The sequence below is a fragment of the Condylostylus longicornis genome, unplaced genomic scaffold, assembly GCF_029603195.1.
Source record: "Condylostylus longicornis isolate FDR11 unplaced genomic scaffold, ASM2960319v2 ptg000762l, whole genome shotgun sequence".
Classification (NCBI taxonomy): domain Eukaryota; kingdom Metazoa; phylum Arthropoda; class Insecta; order Diptera; family Dolichopodidae; genus Condylostylus; species Condylostylus longicornis.
Genome location: NW_026578708.1, coordinates 1 through 10,118, shown reverse-complemented (window position 1 = coordinate 10,118; position 10,118 = coordinate 1). Strand labels below are relative to the sequence as shown.

Below are 10,118 nucleotides of genomic sequence, written 5' to 3'. Positions count from 1 at the left end.
ACTTCTTCTTTCCACCTTCCCAGCTGGGTGCGTCTGACAGCTGTTTGATAGCAATGAGTAGCTGGTTTGAGAAGTGTATCTGGTCTGACATGAGTAGCTGGTATGGGGAATTGTAACTGGATTGAGGCAACCCTTTATCATTTGCGTCACCTGTTTGATGACGCTCGCATGCCAAAAAGAAGCTTTTCAGAATCTGCTTCGCTCAGGAACGCATCTGCAACTCCCTTTCTCGCAGGTTAGGGGGAGCCAATTGAATGGGACTTCCCCACAACCAATTATAAGTTGCACCGACTAAAATACCGCCCAACCTTCAGACATTCAAGGAACGCGCGTCAACAATTTAGCAACATCTTCAGATAACACAATAGCTTCCCAAAATGAAGCGGTTTAATCAGCTGTTTCTTGTTGCTTAAGGCTTTTCTGCCCCATTCACTAAAAAACTCGCAATAACAATCATAACACCAAGGAGAGCGAAATGACAGCTCAGAGACTAAAAAGAGATTTTACTACAGCAGTACTTTCTATCATCTTTTTAATGAGTGTCTCTGATCCAAAGATGCACAAAAAAGAATGTACAAAGAAGGGCCGGCTGCACAAGACGCTGCTGATGGAACAACAGACAGAAAACCGCATGAAAGCGGCCCATTAACGTCACAAAATACAACAGAACAACACTATCGATAGAAGCTTTCACTGATGCTTGAGAAGAAGACCGGATGCTTAGATTTTTAAAAGGAGCGCAATGCGCTTTTATAATTTCTGATCTATCTATTGCTGTAGGATCAATTGGACAAGAGCCTTACTAGCGCTATCATCAACTAAATCAAATTCCACAGAACTCCTGGGTTGCTATACACGTAGAGGGCTCCACCCACTATGGAGCAAGTTATTAGACAACTTATAAGCCAGCACGTCATCTGCCTGCACGCATTTAGCCGTTGACAACAGCTGGATCCGTTTCTTTTTTCGATCTTCTTAATACGAGAAAGGAGTTCCTCGTGTAGGGATTCTGCCTCGTGTCCATCTGTTGCCTTTCTTGTGTTTTTTTTTATCTTCGTCGTGAAAGAAACATCTTCGTTACAATCAAGTACGCCCAATTCTGCCTCGTGTCCATCTTTTCCCTTCGTGTAAAGTTGGACAGTACTCCCGTCAATAGAAGGCGTCAGTGAATGTTGTAGAATAAACGCCGTCCACAATCCTGCATGGTGTCGTTTCCGTTTGGTAAAAGATCCTTCCAATGGAGGACGAATCGCCAATTTGTGCTTTCGCATCTGTTTGTTCGCTTTTGCAATCACGTCCTTTTGCGATCACTCCTCGTACCTTTTGCGTACCTTTTGCGATCACTCCTCGTACCTTTTGCGATCACTCCTCGTACCTTTTGCGATCACTCCTCGTACCTTTTGCGATCACTCCTCGTACCTTTTGCGATCACTCCTCGTACCTTTATCTTTTAGGAGAACTCAGAACATCCGTAACTGGAACAATAAATTGACAGTAGGAACCGTTCTCGCGCCTGCTAAAGGTGTCTAGTCGCGTAGGTCGACTCCGCTGTGCGACTTGTATGTTAGCCTGCTTAACTGTGTTTTGTCGTCGTTTGATCTGTTTCCTCACCCAAGTTTTCTGTTCCATGGGTGGTCCCAAAATCTGTCTGTTTTCTTTTCCTGTTAACAAACCCCTCGTGAACCTCACACAATGAACAGTGACACCGCCGTTCCCCAACCTGAACCAAGGCAGCGAAGCCTGCCTTTAACGGACCAGTAACTCACTTTCTCGCAGGCTAGGACCCCAATTCAAGGAATGCGTCAACAATTTAGCAACATCTTCAGATAACATAATAGCTTCCCAAAATGAAGCGGTTTAATCAGACGATCCTGCTCCCCCATTCACTAAAAACTCGCAATAACAAATATAACACCAAGGAGAGCGAAATGACAGCTCAGAGACTAAAAAGAGATTTTACTACAGCAGTACTTTCTATCATCTTTTTAATGAGTGTCTCTGATCCAAAGATGCACAAAAAAGAATGTACAAAGAAGGGCCGGCTGCACAAGACGCTGCTGATGGAACAACAGACAGAAAACCGCATGAAAGCGGCCCATTAACGTCACAAAATACAAACAGAACAACACTATCGATAGAAGCTTTCACTGATGCTTGAGAAGAAGACCGGATGCTTAGATTTTTAAAAGGAGCGCAATACGCTTTTATAATTTCTGATCTATCTATTGCTGTAGGATCAATTGGACAAGAGCCTTACTAGCGCTATCATCAACTAAATCAAATTCCACAGAACTCCTGGGTTGCTATACACGTAGAGGGCTCCACCCACTATGGAGCAAGTTATTAGACAACTTATAAGCCAGCACGTCATCTGCCTGCACGCATTTAGCCGTTGACAACAGCTGGATCCGTTTCTTTTTTCGATCTTCTTAATACGAGAAAGGAGTTCCTCGTGTAGGGATTCTGCCTCGTGTCCATCTGTTGCCTTTCTTGTGTTTTTTTTTATCTTCGTCGTGAAAGAAACATCTTCGTTACAATCAAGTACGCCCAATTCTGCCTCGTGTCCATCTTTTCCCTTCGTGTAAAGTTGGACAGTACTCCCGTCAATAGAAGGCGTCAGTGAATGTTGTAGAATAAACGCCGTCCACAATCCTGCATGGTGTCGTTTCCGTTTGGTAAAAGATCCTTCCAATGGAGGACGAATCGCCAATTTGTGCTTTCGCATCTGTTTGTTCGCTTTTGCAATCACGTCCTTTTGCGATCACTCCTCGTACCTTTGGCGTACCTTTTGCGATCACTCCTCGTACCTTTGGCGTACCTTTTGCGATCACTCCTCGTACCTTTTGCGATCACTCCTCGTACCTTTTGCGATCACTCCTCGTACCTTTTGCGATCACTCCTCACCTTTTGCGATCTTTTAAGAGAACTCAGAACATCCGTAACTGGAACAATAAATTGACAGTAGGAACCGTTCTCGCGGTGTCTAGTCGCGTAGGTCGACTCCGCTGTGCGACTTGTATGTTAGCCTGCTTAACTGTGTTTTGTCGTCGTTTGATCTGTTTCCTCACCCAAGTTTTCTGTTCCATGGGTGGTCCCAAAATCTGTCTGTCTGTTTTCTTTTCCTGTTAACAAACCCCTCGTGAACCTCACACAATGAACAGTGACACCTCCGTTCCCCAACCTGAACCAAGGCAGCGAAGCCTGCCTTTAACGGACCAGTAACTCACTTTCTCGCAGGCTAGGACCCCAATTCAAGGAACGCGTCAACAATTTAGCAACATCTTCAGATAACATAATAGCTTCCCAAAATGAAGCGGTTTAATCAGACGATCCTGCTCCCCCATTCACTAAAAACTCGCAATAACAAATATAACACCAAGGAGAGCGAAATGACAGCTCAAAAAGAGAGCCGATGGAAAAACAGACAGAAAACCGCATGAAAGCGGCCCATTAACGTCACAAAATACAAACAGAACAACACTATCGATAGAAGCTTTCACTGATGCTTGAGAAGAAGACCGGATGCTTAGATTTTTGTTGCTATTGGATCAATTGGACAACCAGAAGACACTACCACCAACTAAATGGATTCGGGGCACCGTGAGACAAGAGGCATCACCGTTCCCGTTTGGTAAAAGATCCTTCAATGGAGAACGAATTGCTTTCCGATGAATAACTGGATCATTTCTTGATTTTTGTCACAGGCACACCGCGCACATCTGCCTTGTAAACTTTGGGAATTGTGGCAGAAGAAAACGTTTCGTTCAGTTTCAGAAAAGGGTAAAAATTTTCACAAAATCCAGTCCTTGTCTCTTGATTGGAAACAATGAATCATATTGATCCATCGGTCTCTACAACTATTAACTTTGAATTCGTTCGATGAACCCACTAACAGATGCCCTTGAAAGCTTACGGGACAAGAAGACTCAGTTGGAATTTCTTCCAGGCAGCTCATCATAAAATCTATTGTGCAGTACCGATATTATCTGTACTTTCTTTGAATCAAAAACAACATGCTTGTTTATCTTGTAACAAGACTAAGCCATACCAAGTCCCTTGCACCGTTTTAAACATGCAGCTGACGGAATCTGGTTGGTCACTAGAGGAGCAGAAAGTCGGTTCGATATTTGAGAGTCAGAGTTGCCACCCAAAAATTCGCGATGCCTGTTTGCTGCAGGATCAGTGCTTACACTCCGCATCCGAATACTGTGCTGCCATGAGATCATGAAGAAGATCCTTGATATTCAGTTTTTGCACGGTTGCTTCTGGCAAAACATCCTTCCACAAATTCACCGACAATGGGTTTTGAGCAATTACCGACAATGGGTTTTGAGCAATTACCGACAATGGGTTTTGAGCAATTACCGACAATGGGTTTTGAGCAATTACCGACAATGGGTTTTGAGCAATTACCGACAATGGGTTTTGAGCAATTACCAATATCAGTCCTCGCTGCTTCAATCTTTCCCTTTCTAGACTTCCATGAAGTTCTTCGGTTGCGTCCTCTTCACCCATCATGGATTGCAGCAACCAACTCCATGAGTTTCGAGCCTATTATTCATCTTCCAAACGAGGCCTTGTATAAATATTTTGAGAATCTTAAACCCTTCTTCAAACGAGCCAAAGCGGTTCACTCCTCACGCAGCGACGCAGCGATTGCGCTGACTATTCTTCTCCTCGCCCAACCGAAACTGCAACGAGCCTCATTCCAATGCGACATTCAGACACTCGGGCAATCCACGTTGAAGTCTTTTCAGACGGTTCCTTCAAAACAGTTGCGGTTTTCCAAACTTCGAAGTCTCGCCTTGCAAGGACGGTTTTGCCTTACGATGTTGGCGCGCTTGGGAGCCCTTGCTTCAGAATCCTGGAATCTGCATGATGAATCTGAAAAAGCTAGAATAGATTTGACCAGCAGTAGAAGTCAGTATGTCCACCACGTCTACGATGTTTTTCCAGTATTGGAGGCACTCAGGATTTATACAACTTCAACGGAGTTCGATGCAAACGGATTTTGTAGTGCTCTCGCTTTGATGCCCAATCTCAAACATTTGAAAATTCAGTGCCCAATTACACAAGCACACCGAACGTTTTGGCGTTCCATTTTCATGAATCTTGCTTGTAAACTCAATTTGGTTTCTCTTCATTTTCCTCTCTGCAAAGATCCTGGAGATTTCACTTTTTTTGGATTTAATGAATCAATATCAACGCAATGCGTCCACATTGATTTGTGTGACGAATTACAGACAGCTCAGTTGATTCTATCCGATGCTCGAGACACATTCGGATCTTCAACAAAAATCGACATTCAAATGCTTCGTTTATCCCTTCCCTCGGATTGCCAAACTTTGCAAAAATGTTCTGATGAATTACAGCTTATTTCAGGCTCCCTGTCTGTCCACACCGTGCAAATTTGTTTCCCTCTTTGGAAGGTTCCCTCTTATTTGCGACCCAACGCACTCCATCAGTTTGAAATCTCTCGCCCACTCTACACACATCACGGTTCATCCTATCCATGTCCCGAATGCATGACTTCCCTTCCTGATTCTCATCATACTTGTGATCACGACCCGTCCACTTCAATACACTTCACATTCATTGATGTCAAGCGAATTGAACTCGCGGGCTTTAATCCACTGGAGTATCCAATTCATTCGCTTCTCTTGAGCCTGTTGCGCTTCCCGTTTGCAAGCAAAGAGAGTCTACTCAAGGTCCTGCTCTGGCGTTCAGCTCCGACCTCTCTCCCATCTCGAGAGAATCAGCCGCGCAGTGCAGCGGAATGCGAGTGTATCGCGAGAGCATTTGCTGGCCATTCCCATTTGAATCACAATGTTTCAGTCGTGACGGATGAATTTGATCGGAGTTCAAAAATTCGTTTGGCTGAAGCATTCGACCGTTATTGCCCAAGGGTCTTCGTTTCGGACAAAGAAAGAAATAGCACGTACAGCTCAACATCTTATCGCTCGCTCAGCTCTCAAATAGTTCGACTACAGAGTTCAGTTAATTTGTTTTAAACCGAATTGATTTTTCGCACAACTCATTTCAGTTGGAGTTCATCCATAAAGGGGGTTGTGAGTCTGAGGAAATCATGACGCAAATATTCATGTTGCCTTTCATTTATCTTACTTTGGGATCAGCGAACATGTTGTCAGTGCCACTTGCCCGATTGGGACGGTCTCCAAAAAGGCTTCCACCCGGCTTTTTCGGCTCGACAGTTTTGCCGCTGCCTGATCGCAATCCCCAGAGATTTGCTGCACTTGGAGGTTGAGGAGGCGGGGAAGATTGCGCTCCTAGCGGTGCGCCTCCCTGTAGTGCAACTCCTGCAACTCCTTGCGGTCCAACTCCGTGAGGGACGCCATTCAACTGGGCCGGGGATGCAGCATGAACGCCTCCAGTTGAAGGAACTCGGCCATGTGAAGACTGCTGTTGCAGTTGCGCTAAATCTGCGTCGTACAGCTCATCAAACTCCGAAATTGCTAACGCCGTAATAGAAGGATCCCTAAAGAAAACGTATTGGAAGAATATCCAAAAAATGAAGCAAGAACAGAAGACATTTACCGTTGTAAGACTTGGGTGGCTTTCTTGAGAGTCGCAATTTGATTGACCAAGCATTGTCTCTCTTCCATAATCTGAGGGGGTTCCCCGAGTAGATCGCTGAGTCGCTCAGCTTTATTTAAATCATTATATAACTCAAACTGAAGTTTATCTTGAAGCTGACGAACGAGGAAACATCCGATGACTTTAGGCACCTGAAAAAACAAGGATAAAAATGAAATCATCGAAATTCAACGACAAGCCCTGCAAACTAACTAGCTAACAAACGAACAGAGTCTCGAATATTTCTCAAAACAATTCCGAAATAAGCGTCCAGTCGCTCCCGAATTTCTTTGATGAACGAAGCACTGTAATGCGTCTTTTTCTTCTCATTGCCCATCCACATGCCAGACACTGTGTTCTGGACTGAGTTGTAGAACGCGTGGACATTCGGTACACCAGAACTAAAAAACGACATCAAAGATATTTCCTAGCTATTGGTCGCTGCTCACGTTGGTGGAGGTAAAACTGAAGGGTTCCCGCCGGGTTGTGGTGTTGGAGGACCTCCAGCACCTAATAGAGGATTTGGTGGATCGGAAGATGAGGGCAGCATCATTCGTTTATCTATAAACAAAACATCATTCAATGTCATTGCTAAGTCTTTACCGAGTTGAGGTTGTTTATCATTCATCGGAATCATCGATCCGTGTTGCGTCAAATATGTTGAATCATTTGTGAAGAGATAACCAGTTTCCGCTGCAACAATATTCTCCAGAATTTGTTTTGTATTTTCCTTCTCTCGCGCAATAATGACAGATGATTGCTCCAATACCTGAAACAGTGTTGTCATTCAAAAACGCTGGAATCCAGACTCACCTGCTCAGAAAGTTTAGGAAAACGTCCGAAAACACGATTTGCGATAGTTTGGGAGAGAAGCTCAAGCGATTGGGTGACGCGATCTGAGAGAACGAAGATGGTAAAGAAACATGAGTGACGGATGTCCCACCGAGACAATCAAATACTGGCGCTTGGACTTTCCGTAAATGAGGCAAAATTAAATATTCGAATGTGTCTGGTGACGGAAATCCTGGTAATGAATCCCCTTCATGCATTCGAATCGCCAAGTCAATATCATAGTCTGTCATCTCAGATGTGACGTCAGATGAAACGTATTCGAGAAGTAATTCATTGAAGATTGAACGAATTTGAGCACCACTGGTTATATCATGCTGATAACAGTGAAAATAACTGGGAGGGTCTTGTTTTCACTTACATGTTCAAAATATGTCTGCAACTTCTTATCGAATTTGCCTCTAATCGTATTTCTGTAGACTTCACAATAATCAGTGATCATCGACCACATCAGTTGTACTCGTTCTTGAGAATCAATTGGGACACCACTTCCAAGTTCGTCCAACCTGTTTTGAACCGACCTCATCCGATTTCTAAGCGAAAATGACCAGCCAGACAAATTGAAAGAAAACCGGGAGAAGAACTCACCCAATTTCTCGTTTGATCTCTGGCAAATACGTGCGAATATGACGGAACAGCACTCTGGTCAGCTTTTCGACCAACGATTGCGTTCCAAGCATATGAGGCGCTAGAGAGCGATACACCGGATGAGAAGAAAAGAAGTCCTTCTCGCTCTTCAAAAAGACGGAAAATGAAAGTAAAGATCAAGAAACTCCTGTCTTACTTTGAGAGCTTCTTCAATGGTCTTGTTATCCCTAATATCTTGTTGGCTTCTGTTACGAACCCCTGTGTATCCCAATCTCAATGGGACTTCATCTCCCATTAACATTCGAGATGCATCAGTACCACGATCCATTAAATCGATCTGGGACAATAGTTGCAAATAATCAATAATAACAATATACCTTGGTTATAACGCCAATCGTCCGAATGCCTTTAGGATCCACGCGACGTGCTAATTGTAAAGCATCACTGGTTGACATATCGGCATTTGCCGCAACAACAGCAAGAATGATTGTTCGAGGGTCTTTTGCGTAACGAGTCGCCATATCACGTGTTAATCGCTCGATATCATCTGTTTGATCGCTCCCCTTCAACGGAACTCGGGTAATACCAGGAAGATCAATGAGAGTCAAGTCCGGACACTTGGGACTGTGAACAGTTAAAATAATTGGAGCGTCAACGATTGCCTTGTTCTTTCCTGAGAAAATCGAAACGTGGCAGCGACCCTTTCAAAACTTGCTCACCAGCGACTTCCTCTGTAAGTTCGTCAATAACTTTCCGGACCTCTTCGAAGTTGGTATATTTTTTATTCTTTCGGGCTTCGAACATTGCCCATGATTCATCAGCAGATGAAGGCTCGTGAACAAGACGTAGTTCGAGAGGACGACGCGTTACAATGCCTTCTCCTCTGGGAAGGAAGTCCATGCCTACGATTGCCTCTAAAACGGAGGACTTTCCAGCACTTTGTGTTCCGACAACACAAATGCGAGGAAGATTTATGTATTGTTGCAGGCCAACATCTCGAAGCTCATCCTGGAGGGGAACCAGAGAATGGATGGCTCGTCTCAGGGAAAACAGGGATGACCTACAATAACATTGATGAGTCGTCGTAAATTTTGATACATCAACGGCTCAATTGGTTGCTCCATCTAAGTCAAAATCTATCCCGATCCCAAAAGGAGGAATCCTGATTTCCAGAGGATTTTTAGGCAAGCCTGAGGTTTTTGTTGCAGCGCACAAAAAGCTTCTTTTTATTTTGAATTTTTTAAATAAAAGACAGAAATTTAATTGAATCAACTCTTAAGCAAGCGCCTTCGTGGCTGATTGATGAGTTTCTCTTCTTTTCTTTTTGCTTCGTTGCTGAACCAAAATATGTAATGCTCACGCTGTCTCTCAAGCGGACTCACGCGTCAATCGTCTTCCACTGTTCTTGAAGTTCCTCCCACTCTGCCAATAGCCGCTGCCTGAACTGGATTGCCGCACGCTTTGAACCTTCCCACCCAAAGAATCGTGTCCTGCACACCAAGATCTGCAGTCGCTCATTCAAATGATTCTACCTGAAAAGAACCCTCGCATTCACTGCGAAGTTCTTTTCATAATTTCTCCGATTGAACTGCACAAAAAACCCTCCACTCGGGTGCCACCTGAGAGGGACTTGTGGGTGCGAAATAGTACTCAGTACTTGTCTTGCCTGACACCGCGATGGTTCGTCTTATATTTGTTAAAATCGATTCTTCTCAGCACCTCTTGAGCCTCTCGCGATTTGAGTTTGAATATTCGCTTGAATGGTCCAGAAATTGCTAAGGACTTGGGAAGCCGGTTGGTATCCTGTAAAATCGAGTCAAACGTGTCAAGGTAAATCCCTGATGCCTTCTACCTAGTGGCTTCGGTTTGTATGGCGTTTGCAACGGATGCAATATATCGTACAAATGCCCTAAACAAAACAAAGATTAAACAATCCGATATGGAGATCTCACTTCTTTTTTCTCGAACCCTGAGAATCCCTCGTCGTTGGAAGAAGTTGAATTGTTTGATCTTCGATGAGAGAATATTTTGATGAAAAGCATCTCTTGTATGGAAGAGCATTTTGCTACGAGGTGTTCTGTTTGAAA

General features: G+C 44.0%; 1 protein-coding gene across 1 annotated transcript; it reads right to left on the bottom strand.

The window, feature by feature from the left end:
• Positions 1–6,114: 6,114 nt before the first annotated feature.
• Positions 6,115–9,131, bottom strand: LOC129618211 (uncharacterized). The gene is made up of 12 exons (XM_055533015.1): positions 9,096–9,131; positions 8,751–9,039; positions 8,409–8,704; positions 8,228–8,368; positions 8,032–8,177; positions 7,805–7,976; positions 7,538–7,760; positions 7,408–7,490; positions 7,117–7,363; positions 6,824–6,984; positions 6,556–6,746; positions 6,115–6,496 (listed from the first exon to the last, which is right to left on the bottom strand). The coding sequence occupies exons 1-12, from the start codon at positions 9,129–9,131 to the stop codon at positions 6,115–6,117; spliced, it is 2,367 nt and encodes a 788-aa protein (XP_055388990.1).
• Between the last annotated feature and the right edge of the window lie 987 nt (positions 9,132–10,118).